The 22,786-nt window shown below is 54.1% G+C and overlaps 1 protein-coding gene across 2 annotated transcripts in view; it reads right to left on the bottom strand.

The window, feature by feature from the left end:
- Positions 1-15,361, bottom strand: part of SPNS2 (SPNS lysolipid transporter 2, sphingosine-1-phosphate) — a 37,571-nt gene extending 22,210 nt beyond the window's left edge. For both annotated transcript variants that reach the window (XR_003590716.2, XM_027975110.2), the window contains exon 1: positions 14,824-15,361. Coding sequence is in view for 1 of the 2 variants with exons in the window: in XM_027975110.2 (XP_027830911.1) it covers positions 14,824-15,193 (370 nt within the window). In the remaining variant the exon portion in view is untranslated. The remainder of the gene's footprint in view (positions 1-14,823) is intronic.
- Positions 15,362-22,786: the final 7,425 nt, after the last annotated feature.

Here is a 22,786-nt window from a genome sequence, read left to right as displayed (position 1 = left end):
CAGACAAGCGAGGCGCCTCCATGATCACTCAGCCCACCTAGGGCAGCCAAGCCTCCTACTGCCAGCCTGGGCCTCTTGCCCACCTGCAGCCCAGCCCCAGACTAGGTGCTGGAACCCCAGAGGTGGACCTTGCCCTCAGGGGAGACCCCGAAGCCCACACCCCAGAGAGTGGACAGGCAGCCTCTGAAAGCTGCAGGGAAAGCCCTCTGACCAAGGAGAGGGTGGTGAGAGCACGCAGGCAATGCTTATACTTGCTCACCTGCCCATGTGCACAAACATGTCCCCCCAGCTGTCCTCGGGAGTATAATAGGACCCCCAATTTTCCAATGAGGAGCCAAGATGCAGAGGGAACCAGGCGGGGCTCCGGGCCTGCTTTCTTGGGGAAATGGGAGCCCTTGAGGCCATGTCTGCCCTTCACCCAACTTCCAGCCACCTCTGCACTCCCACTAGGAGCGTCAACGGGGTTGATAACTAGGACAATTAGAAACGATTGACAGCTGTGGACGGACAGGGCCTTGGATGTATGGAGGCCAGCAACGTCCTGGCCCCCTCTGACCTCACCTAGCCCTCTACCAGGGCTCCTGGGTAAGCACAATCCTCCACCCCGACAGGCCCCAGGGCCTCTGCCTCAGCTTATCTCAGGACAACAGGAGGCCGGACCACAGGCCAGAGCCCCCTAACCACTGCACATCTGCACTGGGAAGGAAGAGGGGAGACAGGGCCTCTCTCTGGAGCTCCCCACTCAGGGGACAGAGGAAGGGACCAGAGCCTGCCTTCCGGGAACTCCTAGAACAATTCAACATGATGACGCTGATGCCAGCATCTGAAATGATGGTGGTTCATACTGTTGTTTTGTTGTTGTTTAGTCGCTCAGTTCTGTCCGACACTGCGACCCCATAGACTGTAGCCCACCTACAGGCTCCTCTGTCCATGGGATTCTCCAGGCAAGAAAACTGGAGTGGGTTTCCATTTCCTTCTCCAGTGGTTCCTATTACTGAGCATTAAGTGCTTTATCAATTTAGCCCTCCCGCAACCCTGGATGGTTGGTGCTATCATCCCACTGGATAGAGGAGGAAACAGAGGCACAGAAGGCTAAGCCACAAGTTCAAAGTCACAGGGAAATGGTTGAAAGTGGAATCTCCAAACACAGAATGAAGGTCCCGTCCAGTGGCCGGTGCTGCAGAAGATGCCACCGTCCCCCCGACCCAAAACCCAGGGCTGGGATGCCCAGCGATTTCCTGTTCTAGCAGCCTGTCAGTCAAGAGCAGCTGGGCTCCTCCTTGTTAATACCCAGAGAGGATTCACCATAATTACCCATAATGAAGAGGCTGTGTGAGACCCGGCTAACGACTTAATAACCGGGGCGGGCTGCGACTTTACCTCGAAGGTGGAAACCAGGGGCCAATCCTGGGTCTGTGGATGGCAGAGCCATCAAGTGGGACCTCCGAGGTGCCCCTAACTCAGACTCAGAGGGCTCAAGTTCCATCAGAGGCTATGGGTGGCATGGCTGAGTTTGGGGAGCCACCCACACTCACTTCTCCACCTCACAGCCCATTCCCAGTCCCGAGCCCGGGCCTGTAGCTTTTTGATCTGATCACAGCCCTCTCTCACATAATCACCATCACTGGTGCCTCCCCTGGCTTCATCAGGCCATGGGGCTGTACCTTCAGCCCTGCCAACATCGCCCTCCAGCCTCACTTCTCAGGGCATCAACCCCTACCCCCTTGCTCTGGCCACCCCAATCTACCTATGGCCCCCCTAACTAAACCTGCTGCCTCTTCTTACCCTGGTGCAATTTTGTTGACTGAATTAATTCTTGCCATTCCTTCAAAACTAGTTTAGATGCCTCCTCTTCTGGGAAGTCTCCCTTGATTTCTCCCCCTCCCAAAAGGGGGAAAGTGCGTGGCCCCCACTCTCCCAAGTCCATTCTTGTTTTAGCGCTTGTCACACTAGGATCAACTTATTCTACAGAGAAGACACAGGGACATGGATATGAACTCCTTGGACCCCCTGTGGCCAGGAGCAAAAAGGCCCTAGTTGCTGGTTCCTGCTGAGTTCCAGGCACTGTGTGCGATTCTACAAGGGGTATTTCTAGCCCTCCTACCCATGATGATCCAGGGTTATCATCCCCAGCTTACATATGAGGAAACCGAGGTGCCGGGAAATCACATAGCTTGTCAGACAGCACACCTTGTCAGGGGCAAGGTCTGAAACCAGGTCTATTACCAAAAGCCCAAGCTCATTCTTTTGTCCCATGGCTTCTGCATGGTTCGCTCTTGCCCAGCCCCCTCCCCAGCCCAGGGCTGGGCACACAGCCAACCCCCAGGACTGTCTGTTGGGGAGAAGCTCAGACAGATGGACACGTGCCTGCCTCCCCGCCACCCCCGCACCAAATGGACCATGAGCCCCTTGAGAGCTGGGACCATAGCAAGTCATGTCTAGAACCCAGGACGGAGACTGTCACAATCTAGGCACTGGGCAAACAGAAGGATGGGGAGAACCAAGAGACAGTAGGAGAAGAAGAAGGGGATATATACGACTGATGTGCAGCGGGAACCAACACAACACCGTGAAGCAAGTTTCTTCCAATTAAAAATATTTTAAAGAGAGATGGTAGGAGGGTACCACTCCCTCAGGGTCCTGTACTGGGTCCCCACCCACAGCCCAGAGGAGGGCATGGTTCTGCAGTAACCCCAGGCCCACTTTCTGGTAGGGAGCCCATATCAAACTGGTCACAATGAAGGCAGCACGTGTCCACAGCAAATCTAAACACTCTTGGACTTCCCTAGTGGTCCAGTGGTTGGGAGTCTGCCTGCCAATGCAGGGGACATGGGTTCGATCCCTGGTCTGGGAAGAGTCCACAAACCTCAGAGCAACTAAGCCTGTGCACCACATCTACTGAGCCCATATGCCACAAGTACTGAAGCCCTTGCACCTGAGAGCTCTGCTGCAAGAGAAGCCACTGCAATGAGAAGTCCGTGCATGACAACTAGAGAGTAGGCCCCACTCACGGCAACTAGAGAAAGCCCTCACGCAGCAATGAAGACCTAGCACAGCCCTAAACAAACAAGATTATTTTAAGAAACAAAACATTCTTGCTTCCTCCCCAAGGCACATCCCAGCCATCTGACTGGATGCACTCCCCTACCCATGACTTTAAGGTCCAGCATTTGCCTCCACTTCCAGGAAGGCTTCCTTGACTTCCTCCACTGCAGAGTGCTTCATAAGGGGGAGGAATATTTCACCACATCCAGATGGGCATCCAGGGCCCCCGGGAACTCCTGAGCAGTCTAGACCCCAAGGCATAGGAAGCTTTGAATGCCCTTGTCCCAGCAGCCCCCTGCAATCCAGCCTTGGACCCAAGGCGTGAATTCCAGGCAGAAAGTCAGAGAAACCGCCCCAGGGAACAGGGCCTCGGGCGGGCTGTAAGACTCCAGGTCAGGCCCTGCCCAAGACTTTCTGGGTTGTTTTCCCTCTTCCAGGCCTGCAAAGGGCCACTGCCGCAGGCGGGTGAGATCCTACTGGCTGCTGGCACGGGAAGCGTGTGTCACAGCAGCCCGGACGGTCGTCTCAGATTTTCCTCTGGGCTCCAGGCTGGCTTGGACCCACACAACCCCCCTCCCTTCTTCACCGCAGCCTTATTTTTAGCCTCCTTCCTGGAGGCTGAGGTTTAGTGGGTCACAGGACGGGCCTCACGCCCAGGAGCAGCCTCCTACAGCTCAGACCCAGCCCATTCCACCAGCCCAGGGTGTGCAAGGTGGGGCTTCCATCCCACACGCAGCTCCCCCCACCCATGGCCACAGCTCCTGATCCAGGCTTCTCCAGGCAGTCACCCCAAATCCACAGCCACGACTGTCCTCTGTCCACAGGGTCCTTGTCCCTGAGCCAAGAAAACACATTCTGGAGAAGCAGGAGCACCTGAATTTCTTACCCATTGACCCTAATTACACCTCTCAAGCCTCCAAGGGGCTCTCCTCTTGTCCAAGGCCAGCTGCCCATTCTGCCTCCTGGGAGCTGGCCCTGGGTTAGCCACTGGCTTGCCTTGGGCTGTCAGCACCTCCCTCACTCCTGCCTCCTGCAGAGTCCACAAACACACTCACCTCTCGCTGATCCTGGTGGTAAAACCAGTCCTGCCTCATCCCCACTACCAGCGGGTCTTTTTCTCTCCCTCCTTCACAGGGTGCCTCAGATGGTAAACAATCTATCTGCCTGCAATGCAGAATACCCAGGTTCAATCCCTGGGTGGGGAAGATACCCTGGAGAAAGGAACGGCTATCCACTCCAGTATCCTTGCCTGCAGAATTCTATGGACAGAGGTGTCTGGTGGGCTACAGTCCATGGGGTCGCAAAGAGTTGGACACAACTGAGCGACTAACACTTCACAGATGAAGTTCTTTTTTTCTTTTTTTTTTTAGTTCCCCAACCAGGGACTGAACTCAGGCCACATCAGTGAAAGTGCTGAGTCCTAACCTCTAGACTGCCAGGGAATTTCCATAGCTAAAGTTCTTAGAAGAATTTTCATCCCTCCCAACTCAATGTCCTCACTTCCATCCTCGGTTGAAGCCAAACACCTCCTGGTGGCTCAGTCCCACAGGCTTTCTCATCCCTCAGCATCACAGTCACCTTGACCCCAACTCCACGACTCCACCACCTGGTCCACTCCCCAGGCCAGACACTGGGAGTCGGCCATGACACCCCCTCACCTCCCATGAATGGGTCCCAAGGATTCTCTCTCTTCGTCTCCAACCGATCTCCTCCCTGGACTCCCTGCCTCTAGCCTCTCCCATCCACCCAGCACCCCTCAGGCAGCCTGATCACACAAGCACTTATCAGCTTCTTATTAAGTCCTGGGCCAGGGTTTCAGAGATCACAGTCTCTGGGCTCAAGGAGCGAAGGCTGTGGCCCAGCAGTTTCAGCTCTGGCCGGGGCTCAGAGTCATCTAAGTTGTTGTTGGTCAGTTGCTCAGTCGTGTCCAACTCCTCACAATTCCATGGACTGCAGCACACCAGGCTTCCCTGTCCTTCACTATCTCCTGGAGACCTAGGGGTCTTCAAAATACACGGCCCAGGACCCTTATGCATAATACCACTGCTGATGACAACAGTAATATGGGTGTTAATGTGCACTGAGGGCTCACTACATGCCAGACACTGTTCTGAGAGTGGAAGCAAATTATTAGCTCATTGAGCGTGGCTGCCACACTAGCGTTTAGTGGCTTTGCATTACCACCCAAATTCAGCCCAGACTTCGTCTCACATTTGAGGCCTCCATGCTCCAGATCTGCACAATCACCCTATCTAGAAGCGAGAGCCAGGAATCTATTAACACACTGTCCAGCTAACTGGAAACCACTGGCCTGGGTGGTCTGAACCCCTGTGGCTTGCACATCATGGTCCACAGGCCTCCAAAGCCTTGACACAGCCATGCCCTCTTCCTGGGCTATTCATCTCCACCTGTTAATCTCCACCTTATCCAGGGCCCAGATCCAAGCTCATGTCTACCAAGGTTCTTCCACACCCCAGCTCCTTCCTTTGGGGCTCTGAGCGAAGAGATGCCTGTAACCTTGAGGTACCCCCAGAGCTGGATGACTCATCCATCTGGCTGGTCACAGATATTCACAGTGACTCCTCTTCACTGCTGGCCCCTCAATCACCCCCAGAGGAGCCAGGTCCAGAACCCAACCTGCTGACATCACTGAGTCCTCCAAAAGGCTGCGGTGTAAGGAAATCCACACCGACATCAGGAGCCCCCAGTTCAGACCAGCCTCAGATGCAAGGTTGGGACATGATCCCAAGGTCTCTTTCTGCCTCGTCATCCAGTGCAGTCCCCCTTGCCTCTCTCAGAGTAGCAGGCAGCATAGCTGAATTCCTAGGCACATGGGCTCGGGGTTCAAATCCTGACTTCTCCACCTTCCCTGCTATGTGATCTCAGGCAAGTAATTTAACTTCTCTGTGCCAGTTTCCTCCTCTGTAACAAGGATTATTTTTTTTAATTAATTTTTATTACAGTATACTTGATTTACAATATTGTGTTAGTTCTAAGTGATACCAAAGTGAATCAGTTATATATATATATATACACATATACCTCCACTCATTTTTAGATTATTTTCCCATATAGGTCATTACAGAGTATTGAATAGAGTCTTCTGTGCTATACAGTAGGTTCTTTTTAGTTACCTATTTTATATATACTAAAATCCCATGGACAGAGGAGCCTGGTAGGCCGCAGCCCACCGGGTCGCAGAGTCGGACAGGACTGAAGCGACTTAGCAGCAGCAGCAGCAGAGTATAGAAGGCAGTGGCACCCCACTCCAGTACTCTTGCCTGGAAAATCCCATGGACGGAGGAGCCTGGAAGGCTGCAGTCCATGGGGTCGCTGAGGGTTGGACATGACTGCACGACTTCACTTTCACTTTTCACTTTCATGCATTGGAGAAGAAAATGGCAACCCACTCCAGTGTTCTTGCCTGGAGAATCCCAGGGACGGGGAAGCTTGGTGGGCTGCTGTCTATGGGGTCGCACAGAGTCGGACACGACTAAAGTGACTTAGCAGCAGCAGCAGCAGAATATACATGTCAATCCCAATCTCCAAATTTTTCCCTCCCCTTGCCTTTCCCCCTTGGTAACAAACCATAAGTTTGTTTTCTATATCTGTAACTCTATTTTGTAAATAAGTTCATTTGTACCATTTTTTTTAGATTCCACATATAAGTGAATCATATGATAGTTGTCTTTCTCTGTCTGATGCATTTCACTCAGCATAACAATCTTTAGGCCCATCCATGTCACTGCAAATGGTATTGTTTTGTTCTTTTCTGTGGCTGAGTAATATTCATATATATATATGTATATCTATATACCATAACAAGAATAAATTTTAACATCTGCTTTGTATAGTTGTTGTGAAGTTTAAATGGGTTAATCCTGTAAAATGCTTGGAAGGGTGCCTGGCACATAGTAGGTAGTCAATAAGTGTTATAAACCTTATAAACCTGATCATAGATCATTAACTCATGGGGCAAGAGCCCCGCCCTGTGATCAGTTTCTGGAGAATGGGAACCCCCACCTCAGTGTTCTTTTCTCCAAAATGGGGGCAGATGGCGGGTGCTGCTTGCCATTGGCTGGTCCCTCTCAGAGGGACCCTGGTCCCCTTTGGAAGCCTCACAGCTGGCTCAGTCTGGAAGTCTCACCCCTGCTACCATACTGGGCCGTAGCTCCCGCCCCGGTAATTACAGGGGCCTGAGGGCCTGGCTCTGCTGACCTGGCTCTGAATGGCTCAGGCTAAGAAACCACAGCCTGGTCCCACCAGCACCCACCCCCTCCTTCCTGAGCCGAAAGGGACTGACCAAGGCAGTTCCTCAGCCAGGGACCCGGGCTGTCAAACACACTCACTTCTACCTGCGCCAGAGTGTCCACAGGGCAAGATCCTCCCCCAATCCCCCAGGGACAAGCTGAGTGACCTCCGGGAGCATCTGGCCTCTATTCTGGGGCCCAGGTTGCCCATCTGAGAGTGACCCAGAATCCCTAGACATCCCTGCTGTGTCCATCCTAAATCTTAACCGAGTTTGTTCTATATACACCCTCCCTCCTACCCCCCACGTCTGCCTACAAATCTGGATCATCAATGTCAGGACAGCCTAGTGGTCATCTCTGCAGGGACCGTGAGGATAGGACCCCAGCCCCACAGTCTCAGCCTCTCCCTAGAAGACCTAGACTCCATACGTGGCCCCTTAAAGAGCACCCATGGCACCCCTCCCTACCCAGAGCCCTGCCTGCAGACCCTGCCAGCCTGAGGAGAGCAGAGAGCCTTGCCCAGCACCCCACCCCATCCCCTACTCCCCACCAAGCCTCTCTGCCCAGAGTGGGCGGAGACAGGCAGCTGGGCCTCTGGCCTGTGGTTCTGGTCTATCATTTGGGGCCGGCTTTCCTGGAACCGGACTCAGCCGTAGCAATTTGGGGGCTTTGCAGGGCCACTCCTTTCCCATCTCAGCCTCTCCGGCCCTGTTCTGGCTCAAGGCCTCCTGAGACCACCGGGGTCGGGGACAAGGTGCCCACACCTTGTCGTGACCCGTGCAGGGTGTGGCCGGTGTGGACACAGACCCAGGATGAGGCCAAGAAGGTACGGGGGGAGCGAGGGTAGGGAGAGATAAGAGACCTCGGACTGGCGTGGCTCAAGCCCACGAACCCTCAGCCATCTCCCTGTGTGCTGTGCGAGCGGGCTCAGGTTGACCGGCGACACCCACTCCTACTTCTCAGATGGGAAACTGAGATTCAGAAGATGAAGGAAACAGACCACAGAAGACCAGGCGGGAGGTAGGCTGAGCTGGCCTCCAAGCTCCCCCGTCTGGCCTGTGCTCCCCATTTCACCCCCAAAAACACCAGAAAAGAGGCTGCAGCCAGCCCCCTCTCAACATCCACACCAGCCACTCTCACCTGGGTGCTCCAAACAGTGAGTGACTAAGTAACAACATCCCACCCCAGGCACAGCCCTCTACAGTTTACAAAGCATAACTGTGCTCCTTGCAGTCAGAGACCCCATTTGGCAAGTCCATGCTGGGCAGGGAAGGGATCATGAAGACTCCATGACGGAGGGGTGGGGGAGAGAAGACCCCAGCAAGGTCACCATGGAGGCAGAGAACTGAGGGCAAGGCAGGAGATGGGGCCCGCACCGCTAACCTCCAAACTGGCTAGTGCATCATTCTTGCTTCTTTCTCACTCTAAAAGAAATGCTTCTGCCCTCAGCCACATCTTCACCTAGGGCTCCTTCCACCAACCCCTCAACCACCAAGAGAGGGCCAGGACCAGCGTCCTGCTTCATCCCACCTGGCAGTGTGACCTGGGACCAGCCCTTCACCTCCAGTGCCCCACCTGCAGAAGAGGCAGGACCACCCCAGTGCCCTCCTGCATGTACAGGAGCCATTCTGCCCAGCCCGGAGCCAGGGAGCCCATTGTCAGGTCTGCGGGCGGGGCAGACAGGGACCACACTGACCACTGCCCCCACTTCCTTCCTGGAGACACGAGGCTTGTAGCTCATTGTGAGCCCTGGTCAGCACAAAAGGGCAGCACTGGCCACCACAAGAGAAGCCCCAGCCTTGGCCACAGGGGCCTATCCTGGTCCAGGGTCATCCAAACCTACCAGTGCCCCTTCAACCCAGAAGGATGGGCTTTGGGGTCAGGCCAGGCTCGGGCAACTCAATTCTGTCACATAGTCGGCCAACAAGAGCCAAGCCTATGCCCATCCCTCACATGTACTGGGGTCACAGAGGTGACCAGGCTCAGCAATCCTTGAGGCTGGAGGGAAACAGCTAACCTATAACAGAGGTAGGGGCCATGGTGGATGTGGGACAGAGTGGAGGGGACATAGGGAAGACTTCCAGGAAGGAGGGCAGAGGCACCACTGAGGCCCATAAGCAAAAACTACGTTTGGCCCCTGCAGCAACAGGGAAACAGACCTGGCTATCTTGGGAAAGGGAGATATAGGCAGAGCTGAAGTCTAGCAGGCGAGAGTCCCTGAGACCAAGTCATGCGCCCCATACTACCCTTGGGAGCAAGACCCTGAGCACAGAAAAAGAGGAACAAAATCTTCAACTGTGGATTCAAGGCTCAGAGAGGGTCAGGATCTGCCTCATGTCACACAGCAACTCTGACAAAGCCAGGAGCAGCCCAGGAGATCGTCAGGGCCCATGGGGAGCCCAGCACCACGGGCCTGGGGATCAAGACAGTGTCTTCTTTGCCTCCTGTGCTCTCAACCCCCATCCACCCTCAGGATTTCAGGTCCCCACACCCAGGGCTTCCCTGGTGGCCCAGACGGTAAAGTGCCTGCCTGCAATGCAGGAGAGACTTGTGTTCAATCCCTGGGTCGGGAAGATCCCCTGGAGAAGGAAATGGCAACCCACTCCTGTACTCTTGCCTGGAAAATTCCATGGACAGAGGAGCCTGGTAGACTACAGTCCATGGGATCGCAAAGGGTCGAACATGACTGAGCAACTTCACTTCACACCCAGGCAGAAACAAAAGCCACTTCCTGTCAGGGAAGGGACACGAAACTCCTCTCTGAGCAGCTCTGGCCCTGCAACCTCCCTCTCAGCCCAGGCTATACTCTGCAGCCTTCCTGCCCCATTCACAAAGGGGAAACAAAGGCACAGGCTGGGCCGGTCACTGGCCCTGAGTTCCAAACCAAGGTAGTAAGTTTCAAGGCACTTCTCGGACAGGACAATGGCACAAAGGAGGTGCCAACAGATCCAACCGGAAGGTGCCTAAGGAGGAAAAAGGAGCTTGAAAATGGGCTGCTAGTGGTTAGTCACTGGGGTGCTGGCATTCCAGGCCGGCCCAGCAGTGCACCTGGACACTGACCTATTAGACAGCCATTCTGGAATGTGGCCCTGGGACACCCCACCCTGCAGACCTGACGTAGTGCTGACTTGGTGGTGACCAAGGCAGGGCCCACTCAAGGGGTCAAACAAAGCCACCTGAGGGGGCAGGGCGGGAGTGGCATTGATAATCCTTATCCACAGAGATAGCCACGGAGCATGGGGGCTGCAGAAGGCCTGGAGCCTCCGTTCCCCTAAGTGTTAGCTCTGGATAGATTCAACCAAGCAGACAAAAAAAAAAAAGAAAAAGAGCCAAGAGCCCATGCTTGGCGGCCCTTCCTGCACCAGCTCAGGTGTTTGGGGAAGCCCCCAGTCCCTGCCAGGCCTGCATTCCAGGCTGGGTCCCTGTACTCCTCTCTCCTTCTGGGTTTGTGTTAGTGAGCAGTTGCCATGGATACCAGTCTCAGCTTCTTTGGCAGAAAAGACTCCCCCAGGGCAGGGCTCTGCCTCTCCTCCTTACCAGCCCCTGCTCCACCCGATTTCAAGTGCCTGGTCTGCCAAGGGGCTGGATCAAAGGGAAGGAAACTGGGTCTCAGGAAGGGAACAGGTGCCCCCAGAGAAGTTAGGGGAGAATCTCAGCTCTCAAATAGTCATTCAGCAACCATGAACAGGGCCACGCCAACTCCTTCTTGCTAGGCCTGGTTCCAGGGAAAGAATGCTGCCTCCTACACCCTCAGCTCTGCTTCTCTTCTACAGATGGAAGAATGGAAGCCCAGGGGCACAGGCTTCTCAGGCACCATGGTGCTGCGCTGGTAAGGTGAGACTCAGGACCCTTAAATGAGAGGCTCCACCCCTTCTCCTGACCTGGCAGCCACAGGTGGGCTCAGAATGGAGAGTGAGTGGCTGCCAGGCTGACAGGGGCCTTGGGAGTGGGAGCCGTGTGCCCTAGGGGAGCTCAAACTGCTGCTGTTAAACTAAGCTGAAATTCATCTGCCCAGAGGGCTTCCGATCTGGCCAGCAGAATCTCCAGTTTTCCAGGTCAGAAGCAGGGGGACATGCTCTGTCCTGCCCTGGAGAGAAGACCACACTGGAGGGTTCTGATCCTGCTCCGCCCTACCATGTGACCTTGGATAAATGCCAGCTCTCTCCCAGCATCTGCGTCCCCATCCACCCAGGGAGGTGGAAAGCAGGGTTAAGAGGTGGTTGCTGGGCTATTTCAGTTCCATCCAGCTGAAGCAATGCTCAGTAAGAAAAGCCAGAGTGGGAGCCTGGCCCTTCTCACCTGCTTCTGAGGCCTGCTGCCCTCAGGGGGTTCTCATGGGGAGGAGGAGAAAGAGAAGCCGTAATTAGCTCGATCACCCTGTGGCGGTGGCGCTGGGAATGCTAGGATGGAGGCAGAACCTACCGGAGTTCCCAGGATGGAGAACAGCCCTGGTGAAGAAGTGGGGGGGATTTGCCAAGGAATCCTAAAAGGAACTGTGAGAAAGCGAGAAATAGGAGGGCACAATGATCGGGCCACAGCTTGGGCAGAACAAGGAAAAGTGAAGATCTCCTAGGAGTCTGGCCTTGTCCCTGGCATGAGACATTCTCAGTTACACCAGAACCCTGGGAGGTAGAGGGGAGGAAGTAATCACCCGGAAGGCCCTGGCGACATCCTCAAGGTCACACAACTGGGAATTTGAAGAGCCTGGACATGAACTCTGGCATCAAAGACTCTAGACCTTCATTATCCATCGTGGTGGCCCCAAGCTACTATGACTATTAGGAACCTGAAATACAGCTAGTCTAAACTGACATGTGCTATAAATGCAAAATACACTGAGTTTTGAAACTCAGCATGAAAAGTAGGCAAACCATCCCATCAAGAGCTTCTATGTTGATGATGTTGGATACAGTGAGTGGAATAAAATGTTGTTCATTCATTTCATCTATTCTTTTTACTTTTTAAAATGTGGCTCCTAGAACATGTTAAATTATATTCGTGGTTTGCCTTATATTTCTTTTGGACCAATGGTCTATACCATGAAAACAGAAATGCACAGGATGGATTGAAAGGAAGAGTGTGGGAACTCTCCCCATTTTTTTTTTTTTGATGGGGGAGCCAGGGCCAGATGGTGAGGTTCTCAGGGATCAGGTGAGTGCAAATATCCAAGATGACTGAGCCATGGACTGTCAGCATCGCCTCATCTGTCCCAGCTGGACAGTCAGCAACAGGTGGACTGAAGCCTGAGATGACCACTCCCCTGTGATCCCCCCAAACCGCCCCCTGACTCCCAAGACACATCAAGCCATAGTAGTTGCCATAGAGACAATAAATCTTCCTGAAAACTGAACTTGGCAACAAGGGGGTGGTGGTAGGAGAATCGACAGTAAAGAGAGAGGGAGGGAGCCAGGCTTATCCGGAGAGGAAATCTGTGTGTGCTGTGTGCTGGGGGCGGGGTGGAGCAGGAGCTCCTGGCCCTCCCTGGCGGGACAGAAGGGGAATACACAGCTCAGGCAGTGTTTGCACAGAGCTTTCAGGACCTTCCTCCCTACTGCTCCACCCCCTGTTACCAATTTACCAAAAATTTCCTATCTTATTCTCCCATTCTGACTCTGGGACCCCCGTCGGGGTGGGGGCAGATAAGTTCCAGCCCTCCTTGATTCCACCCTCCCACCTCAGCCACTAAGCAGAGTTGGTTTCCCTAAGAATGTCAGAGTGTGGGTCGGTGGGGCCGGAGGTTGGGGAGGTGGTCTGGGGCCTGAAAAGACAAGTTGGTATGACAGAGCCAGAAGCAGGCCATTCATTGCCAGCTGAGAGGGTGGGAACCAAGTAGATAGATTTAGATAGAACGCCAGTTTTGTCGTGCCCTCTCTGAGCCATTGTGGACAAAGGCCTTGGTTGGCTCATCTGTGGACAGAAGTTGATGTTGCACTACCCGCAGGTCCGCCCCCCACCCCCCACCCGTGTTCTCTGACTTCTCCCCTCTTTTGGGTGGCACCTAAGCTCCCAGGTCCCAGACAGGATGGCACATGCATGAGATGGGCTGGTGTGCTTGGATGGTGCTGACTACTCCAGCTCACCAGACCTGGGGACAGCTCGCCCCAGAAACTTGTGCCAGGGGTACCCCCTTGCAACTTCCCCCAGAGAGCAACAGAGAGATAAAAGATTTTGAAAGTGGGAGTCGGGGAAAGCAGAAGCCTCTGCTCTCCCAGCAGAGTTCTCCCTTCCACTTGACACAAAACCCCATTCAACAGACAGGGAGACTGAGTCCCAGAAAGGGGGGCCCAGGTGGCGTCATGCTTAATGGTTTAGGCCAGGAAGTGCCCCTCCTCATGGGCACAAAGTTCTCTGTAGAGTCTGTCCAAAATTTCTCCCTTTTTTTTTTTTTTTTTTCATTTTTGTAGTTGCAGATTTTACTAAGCTGTGGTTCTGGGGCCAGCGGGCCAGGATGTCAGGGATTCAGTCACTAGTCTCCTATGGCAGACAGCCCCCACATGCAAGTCTGGCCCAAGTCCTTTTCTCTTAAGGCTGCACCATTCCACCCAGGAGCAGCTCAATTTAGGGAAAAGTCCCTGCTCACAGACCCCTGAGAACTGGGGGAGGGGAGCCAGCAGACTAGAATTTCCAGAAGGCTGTTTCATCCCGAGGGTCTGAGGATCAACCACCTCAGAACCGGGAAGAGACCTAAACACCAGCTAAGACCGGCCCAAGGTCACACACCAAGCACAGAGGAGCAGATTCCCGGCGAGAACTCAGTTGTTCTATCGACCCCTACCCCCTCCCTGAGGAGGCTGGCTCGCGGAGACGCTCACAGAGGACTAGGCAGTCCCTCTCCTGCCCCAGTGGCCTGCGCCCTACCCCAGGCCCCAAGCGACGGAGAAGAGGGGAAGAGTCTTCAGGCCTCTAGCCAGGGCCAGCTGCAAACCGCATCCTGGGTCCCCAGGCGCCGCGGACCCGCCCCGCCCCTCCCTCCACTCCCCGCAGCCCCAAGCCTTTGTCAGCCACGCGCTCACACGCTCACACACACATCCGCGCCGCCCGCGAGCACACACTTGGTCTCCTCTGGCGCACACCCGCAAGGGGCGCGCGCACTCGCGGCACGCACGTAGGGGAGTGGAGGCGGCGGAGGAAGGAAGGAACTGACCGGCTACCGACGGACAGACAGGCTGGGCTGGGGGAAGGGGAGGAGAGGCCCAGGAATCTGAGGCTGGGGCGGGAGGGGTCACGAAGGCCAGAAAGCAGAGAGACGCAAAGGAGACTCTCGGAGAAGAGGACAACGGATGGGACGTCAAGGGCTGGCGAGGATGCGCGGGCTACTCCAGGGGTGGGGACTCCCCCTACCCCTGGCCCGGGGGGTGCGGAGGCGGTCCCAGGATTGGACCAGTAGGTCTTGGGGGCATCACTTGCCCAGTGGTACCTGAGGCGAAGGCCTTTGGGACCCCACGAAAGGCTTGGATATAGGGGTCTGCCCCGGGGTACCTCCAGGCAGAGGGTCCTGGTTCTCGGACTGGGTGGGGCACTCGCTCACCTGCTACGGTGTACCTGTCCAGGTAGTTGAGCACGTTGCCCAAGCTGAGGATGGCGGCGGCTGCCCCCCGCCCGCGGCCCAAGCTGGCTGGTTTGGGCTGCTGCGCGCCCGGGCCCTTGACAGCCGCTGCGCAGCCGGGAGTGCTGGGGGTGCTGGGGGGTCCGGAAGGGGCCCGTCTCACGCTGCCCGACAGCGTCTGCACCTCATCGTCGGCGGTCGCGACTCCAGCGGCGCCCGCTGCCCCCGCCCCGCAGCAACCGCCACCGCCGGCCCCTCGCTGCGCCCCCCGGCGCCGGCGCCGCCGCTCCGCGTCCGCCTCCTCCTCCTCCGCGCCGCCCGCCGCCGCCGAGGCGCATTCCAGGCACATCATGCCGGCCGGGATCGGGGCGGCGGGGGGCGCGGGGGGCGCGGGGCCCAGCTTGGGCCCACTCAGTGCGTGTGTGCGCCGAGGAGCCGCCGCTGCACCATCCCGGCCGGGCCCCGTTGGCTCCTGCGCTCCGGCCCCGGCTGCAGCGCTGCCACCGTTTCAGCCCGATGCGCCGCGGTCGCCGCCGCCGCCGCTCTGACAGCTGCGGCCCGGCCCCGCCCACCAGGCCCTCGCCCAATCAGCCCCGGGCTCGGACCACAGCCCCGCCCCACACGTGCTGCCCCCGGGGGGCGGAGAGGGGGCAGGGCCGCAGAGCCCCTCCCGCCCGACGGGGGCGCAGTCACGCCGGAGCCGCGCGGCAGCCGAGGCTGGCAAGGACCCGGAGGGGGTTTGTGCGGAACCACGGAGCTAGGGGCCGCCTGCGGGAAGTAGAACTCCCTGGCACCCATTCAGTGCCCTCCCTCTCCACCCCCTGCCGCAGGGGAGAGTCTGGGCGATAGTTGCGGGTGCTGGAGCTCAGGGCATGTGGACATCTTGGAGAGAGGGTCTCAGATGGTTAAGTCAGGAGCGCGGGTGGGAGAGCCCGTGACCGCTCCAGCAGCTACGCACCCGCCATGATTTAATCAGTTCAGGGAGGGCTACTGTAAGAACCGAGAAGCATGATCGGTGGGGGTTTTGGTCCAGGGCTTCACCAGACACAGAAGGTTATGTCACCCACCTCCCCATGGAAACTCAGATCCAGCCCCCAGCCTCCCCCTGGACCCATTCCTGTGTGCACACCGAGACCCTACCCATGCCCCACAGAGAGGCAGTCCCTGGCAGGGAGAGACAGGACTCCAACTGGGACACCTTGGAAACAGGGCATTAAAAGGGGGCCTTGTCCCCTGAGGACCCAGTAACCGCAATCATCAGGCTTCAGCAGCGCATGACAAAGCCCTGAATGGGAGACAGGAAGCTGGGCCCTAACTCAGTTCTGCCCTGGTGTGTGGCATGACCCTAGACAAGAAACCTAACTGGTGTCAGTTTCTCTCTCTGGGAGTAGATAGGAGGATAGGCTTTAGATGGTCTGGAAGTCCCCCAGGTTCTCCCTGGGGAGAGAGGGGAGCCCCATCCCCTGTGGAGAGTGGCAGGGTAGCTTCTGTATTAGGGATTACATTCTCCACTGCCACGCATCTCAGAGGTGCTGTGGTTCTGTTAAGCTCCGTCCCCCGTTCATGAGTTTGCAGCTTTGACTGAAAAGAAAATCCTGTACAAAGGGCTGAGGGCAGAATGCTAGGACGAGACAGAGCCTGGGGAACCAGAATTATGTCCTGTGCTCCACATACAGGTTCCAGGGCCCAGAGATGACCCCAGCATGGACGTGCAGCTAGCAGGTGCCAGAGTTGGCACTGACCTGGGGTTGGTGCAATACCTGGGCTGGGAGCTCAGTTCCCACCACAGGCTGCTCCAGATCCCACATCCATGGGCAGGTGCATCTCGTGAAGGTGTCGGCCACAGTGAGTCATGGCATAGGCAACGGGTGATGTAGCACGAGGCAGCCCTCCCCATGTCCGCCCCACTGTCTCTTGTGAGCAGAGTTAATCCCCAAGCTGGTGTTCCTTGGCGCCTTCGAGGTGTGTTTTCAATTCTGCGAAGTGACTAAAAATATGCATCGTCGTGTTGGGTATGAATGACTGTGACTAGAGGGTTAGGAAAACATTTCATTCTGAAAGTTCTTGTGCTGCCTCTTTCCAGCTTGCTGAGTGCAGGCCTGCAAAGCTGGATGTGGGAAGTTCCACTGGGTGGCCCAGAATGGCAGGTGATCAAACAGGAAAGGACAGACCTAGGAGCTCTGTGGGGTTGGGACTGAGCCCTGGCACTGACCTTCATAATGATGTGATGATGCCAGGTAGAGGACAGAGCCCAGCCGGAGGATGTGGCCAGCTGTGGGACTGTCGGCAGAGGCAGAACCATGGCTCTAAGCCCAACACCATGGTCCCCTTCCCACTCCCCCAAATTCCTCATCCTTTCAGCCACAGCCCTGCCCAGGGAGCAGTTTTAGCTCTTAACCCGAAAGAGACACCCAAGGAAGAAAAGTAATATACCTAAGGTCACATACCTAGTAAATGATGAAGTAAAAGTGTTAAGTTGCACAGTCGTGTCTGACTTTGTGACCCTATGAACTGTAGCCCACCGGACTCCTCTGTCCATTGGATTCTCCAGGCAAGAATACTGGAGTGGTAGCCATTCCCTTCTCCAGGGGATCTTCCCAACCCAGGGGTGAACTCTGGGTCTCCCGCATTGCAGGCAGATTTTTTACTATCTGAGCCACCAAGGAAGCCCAGTAAATGATGAGGCTTGCATTAAACCTTGAGGGTAGGGTGTGTCTACCCTCTAATCCAGTGTTTCTTCTACTGCCCCACGGGAATGGGGGCAGTAGCTTCTCCAGGACAGAGCTTCCTCATCATAATGGGAGGCTAAAGTCAATGATGGCTAAAGGGCCTTCTAATATTCATTCATTAAGTTTAGATCATAATTTCAAAACCAATAGGGCACAGGACATTAGTGGTCCATGTCCCAAGGGTGAATATATTTGGGAAATGGTGAAGTAAATATAGAGCATTAGGTTCCCTCACTGAGGAACTTTTCAGAGCCTTTAATCTGAGAGTGTACATTGGGAGTCTCCCATGGGGAGGTATAGGCTGCCATCTGCCCATGTGTATGAGGCCACAGAACATCTTGGAAGATGAACACGGCTTTGCAGAACACACTCAGAGAAATACTGGCTCCCCCACGTCTGCTAGCTGGGAGCTCAGTTCACCTCGTCTCTGCTCGTCTCCCTACACAGGAGTGTCTCCAGTGCTCAGCCTCAGTCTCCTCCCTGCTCATGTGGCACACCCTCCCTCGGCAGCCTCTCACTCGTGCTTGGGTTTTCAACAAATTATCCACATCCCTAGGACATCCAATCCTCCATCTTTAGATGTGACCTCATCTCCAAACAGTAGGTCTATATACAGTTTCCTGCACATTCCCCCCAAGACACCCTCAGCACCTTAAACTCAGCACATCCAAGACTGAACTCGTCATCTTTCCCCTCAACCTGCTCCTACCCAGTATCATTTATCTCTGACAAATAGCAGCAGCATCCACATTGTTACCAAGTGGGAAACCTAGAGGCCATTTGGGGCTCCTCCTTCAACTCCCACTTCTAGGGCCCGTTCCCTTTTTTCTTAATATCTTCAAATGTCTTCATTGCTCACAGACTTAGCTCTAACCTTTCATGTCTCACTTGGACCCTTTTAAAACTCAACAACACCTGTTCCAACATTCCCCTCCAGTCTTTTCTTCATATTTCTTGCCATAATTTTCTAAGTTACACATACAAACCCTATCATTACCTTGCATAAAACCTTTCCATGGCTCTCCACTACTATAAGACTAAAACTATCTAAGTTCTTATCTATGAAACAGAAACAGATGCACAGATATAGAGAACAGGCTTGTGGTTGCCAAGGGGCTAAGGGGGTGAGAGAGGGATGGAGTGGGAGTTTGGGATTAGCAGATGCAAACTATCATATATAGAATGGATACACAACAAGGTCCTACTCTATATCTTATACTAAACCATAATGGAAAAGAACATAAAGTATATATATATATATATATATATATATATATATATATATATATGTGTATATATATATAACTGAATCACTTTTCTGTACAGCAGAAATTAACATGATACTATAAATCAACTATACTTCAATAAATTTTTTTAAAAAATATCAAAGTTCCTTAACATGATCTCCAATAACACTTCATGACCCATGCCAATCTCCAGCCTCAGATCCTACTGCCCATCTCTCAAAATTACACTCATCCATACTGAAAATGGAGCTCCCTAGACTCACTCATAGTTATGATACTTTCTGGAGCCCAGAGGAGTGGCAGGAACTGGGAGCAATCATCTCTAGTTGCCCCCTACCCTCAACACAAAAGTCCTGTCCTGGTAACACAATGATGGTTCAGGACCACGGAGAGCGCCACCTAGGTAACCCCCTCCCCTGGCTTTTTGGTCTGGTTCTGCCTAGCTCACTCCTCCCCCTTGTCCTTCAGAAACCCAGCACAGACATGACTTCCTCCAGGAAGCCCTCCCTGACCTACTTATTGAAATTGTCATTTCCTCTAGGCTACTTGAGTACCCTGTGTACCCCTCCATCGCACCAAACTCATTGTGCTGATTATGTTGTACATCAGTCCCCCGCTCCCCCTCACCAGTCCAACAACAGATCGTGAGCCTTGAGGGTTCAAACACTACCTGATTCATCTCCATAGTCCAGGGCAGAGGAGGTGGCTCAGAGAATGTTTGTTGAGTGAATGAGTAAATGACATTTAGCAGGTGCAACTCAGGAAGTGCGTGGTGATTTGCATCATGTATCTGTTGTTCTTCGTGATTCAGAAACCAGCCAGATTCCTCTCCTGGCCTGGGAAAGGCATTTTCTCCCTCTTTGACTCCACCCTCCATCAGCTTCCATGTGCCATTTACATCCACCCTTTGACTACCTTCTCTACAGGTCACCACCCAAGGGTAGGGAGAGGATAGCTCCTCTCTGCTCCTGCTGTTGCCAAGCAGGGGACTTGGAGCCCCTCCACCTCCCAGCTCAGAACGCTTCGTCTCTGCCTCTCCCCTGCTCAGAACAGATGGCTCTGAGTCCCCACTAACAGAGAAGTTCCTGTTCTGTTATTTGAACATTTTAAACATTTTCTGAATTATAGAAGCTTCCATCTCCTTTGATCATGGACTCGGACTCTCAGAAATGAAGAATCCCTTGAAGGACACTGAGTCTGGCCTCTTCCCTGTCCCACGAGAGGTTGCATCTGAGAGAGGGCCAGTGGCCTGCCCAAGATCACTGTAATGGACACAGTCATTGGTATTTGTGTGTGTGTGTGTGTGTGTGTGTGTGTGTGTGTGTGTGTGTGTATATATATATATATATATATATATAGTCTCTTTTTTTTCTTTCATTGCTGTTTTATTTTGATGCTCTTAAATGCATCCTGGTTCCCTGGTCTTAATGGAGCTATATATAAATCAAGACATGGGCTAATGATCCAATCGGACTCTCCCATTCAGGGCTTGAAATCTTGAGTAGGGTGGGAAAAGGATAGGGAAAAATTGTCTGGAGCTCTCGTGAAGGTCCCCCAGTAAGATGGCCTAAGAGCCCTGGCTCCTGAATCTCCACATAGATGCTGTGAGCTCCTGATGTGCTTCAACAAATCCCCTTCTTGCTTAAGCTATCAGTCAGTTTCTGTTGCATACCAGCCTACAACCTTAACTGATGTAGTCCCATACCTCCCTGTACAGGATAAAGCTTGGCTCCAGCAGCCTCTCCCTGCCTCCTGCCAGCTCTGTTAGAGAGTGCATTAAACCAACAAGCTCACAGGCTCATCTAGGCATGCAGGAGAGATAAGAGTCTTCAGAGAATGAAACAGACTGATGTCTGGTGTTGCAGGGAAACAAGCCAGGATTGGGGTGATCATCTCAATGTGTGTGCTCAGCCCTCCAAGCCTGAGGTCAAGGTGGAAGAAGAGGTTAATCATCCAGACCCTATCAACACCTGCTTTCATGCCCAGACACACAAATGAGCAGATACGGGTGCATGCACAAGGACAGGCACACCTGCATACCTGGCAAGACACCTGGGAGCTGGAATGCGACGTGTGTCCAGGAAGCACAAGTAACACGTAGCGTGAGCAGGTCAGGTCTGAGGGCCTCATCCTGCTCAGCAGTGAGGTCCCCCATCGACATTCCCAACGAGTGAGTCCAGAGTATCAGAGACTAGGGTCGCCCAGCAAGTGCCCTTTTGGCCAGAAAGGTGTGCTCTACTGACCATTCCTCCTGCTGAGCCTGAGTGGCTGGGCTCTCAAAGATCTATAAGCTAGGACCTCAGCACAGCAAAGTCTGAGGGACCAGCCCCGCTGGGGCAGGGGCTGGGAGTTGAATATAGCTAGGATTGGGTTGCTTACAGAACAGATACTGTCTCCCCCGCCCAGAGTCCACCACCCCGGCGCTCCTGCCCTGCCTCAAAACACTTAGGATGATAACATCCTATAAACTCCTAGCAGGGCATTCTGTCTAGCTCAGTCCCAGAAAGCACCACCCTGCCCTGCCTGGCAACCTAAACTCCAGAAAGTGCTTGAGTCAGAAGGGACTACCCTGATTACAGGCTCTAAGCCCCAGCTCCTCAACTGGCACGTGAGCCCTCTGGTCCCAGCCAGTCTCTCCTGCCTCCTCTCCTCCGCTTCAAAACACACACACCCCCCTCCTTTCTGAACACACCACATCTCTCCATGACTCACCACATACCTTCTGTCTCAGCCCCTGTGTCTCTGCCTGTTCCTCCACCAGGGATTCCCTTCCCCGCACCTTCTCTGGCTATTTCCCAGCTTCTAGGTCAACTTCTCACAACTTCTGAGGGATGGAACCACTTCTTCTGCCTGTAAGTGGTCCTCACTTGGCCCAGCTAAGTGTTTTCTGGTTCCTTCTGGGGCTATGAGGTCCAAGGGCAGGGTTGGAGTCACTGCCCACCACCTAGATGGGCACCCATTGGTACCAATGTGTTTCTGGAACTGGCATAAATGAGATTTCTGATCTTTTCCCCAGCCCCTGGACTCAAGCTGGGGAGGTGGCAGCCGATGACCCTTGGGAAGCCTTTGCCCATTTCCTGGGAGCTGAGTCTCACAGGGGTCCTCCCCAGGACTGTAGGGAGAAGGTTCAGACCCTGGAGCTAGGCTTCTGTGGACCCAGTTCATGAGAAATCACGAGGTATATCTCTGGGTCAGGAAGATACCCTGGAGAAGGGAATGGCTACCCACCCTAGTATCCTTGCCTGGAGAATCCCATGGACAAGGGGAGCCTGGCAGGCTACAGTCCATGGGGGTCACAGAGTCGGACACAACTGAGTGACTAACAGGCTAGAAAAGCCACATGCAATACACCTCTTTTTTTTTTTTTTTGCAATACACCTCTTAAATAGAGCCAGAGTCTGAAGCTGAGAGAGGACAGAGAGTGGCCCGGGTCACACAGCCAGTGAATCCCACACTGACTGCCTCCTTCTCAGGAGAAATCAAGTATGATACTGTCATTTATAACAAGAAATATATGTTTGGCTGCTCATCCTGTTTCTGGCATTGAGCTCCTAAAACCCTTGGAGTTTGCTAGGTGATGAGATCCTAAAAGTGTCTCCTGTTAGGTGACTTTTGGAACTCACCTAAAGACAAGGCTAACAGCAAACCCTGCAATTAGAAGGTTGGAACTTTTGGTCCCAACCCTGCCCCAAAACCACCTCCAGGGAGGGGAGGGAGGCTAGAAATTAAGATCACATTCCAATGGCCAATGGTATAATCAATCATGCCTGAGTAATGAAGCTTCCATAAAAATCCAAAAGGGAGGTGTCGAGAGAGCTTCCAGGCTGGTGAACACATGGACCTCTGGGGAGCGTGGAGGCTCCATGCCCTTCTCCCATACCATACGCTGGCTGGGACCGAAGGAGCAGATGCCAGATGCTCAGATGCCCTACACATCTCTTTTAATAAATCCTTTGTAATAAACCAGCA

Source organism: Ovis aries, chromosome 11, assembly GCF_016772045.2.
Source record: "Ovis aries strain OAR_USU_Benz2616 breed Rambouillet chromosome 11, ARS-UI_Ramb_v3.0, whole genome shotgun sequence".
Taxonomy (NCBI): Eukaryota; Metazoa; Chordata; class Mammalia; order Artiodactyla; family Bovidae; genus Ovis; species Ovis aries.
The sequence above is the reverse complement of the archived record's forward strand: the minus strand, read 5'-3'. Positions and strand labels throughout refer to the sequence as shown.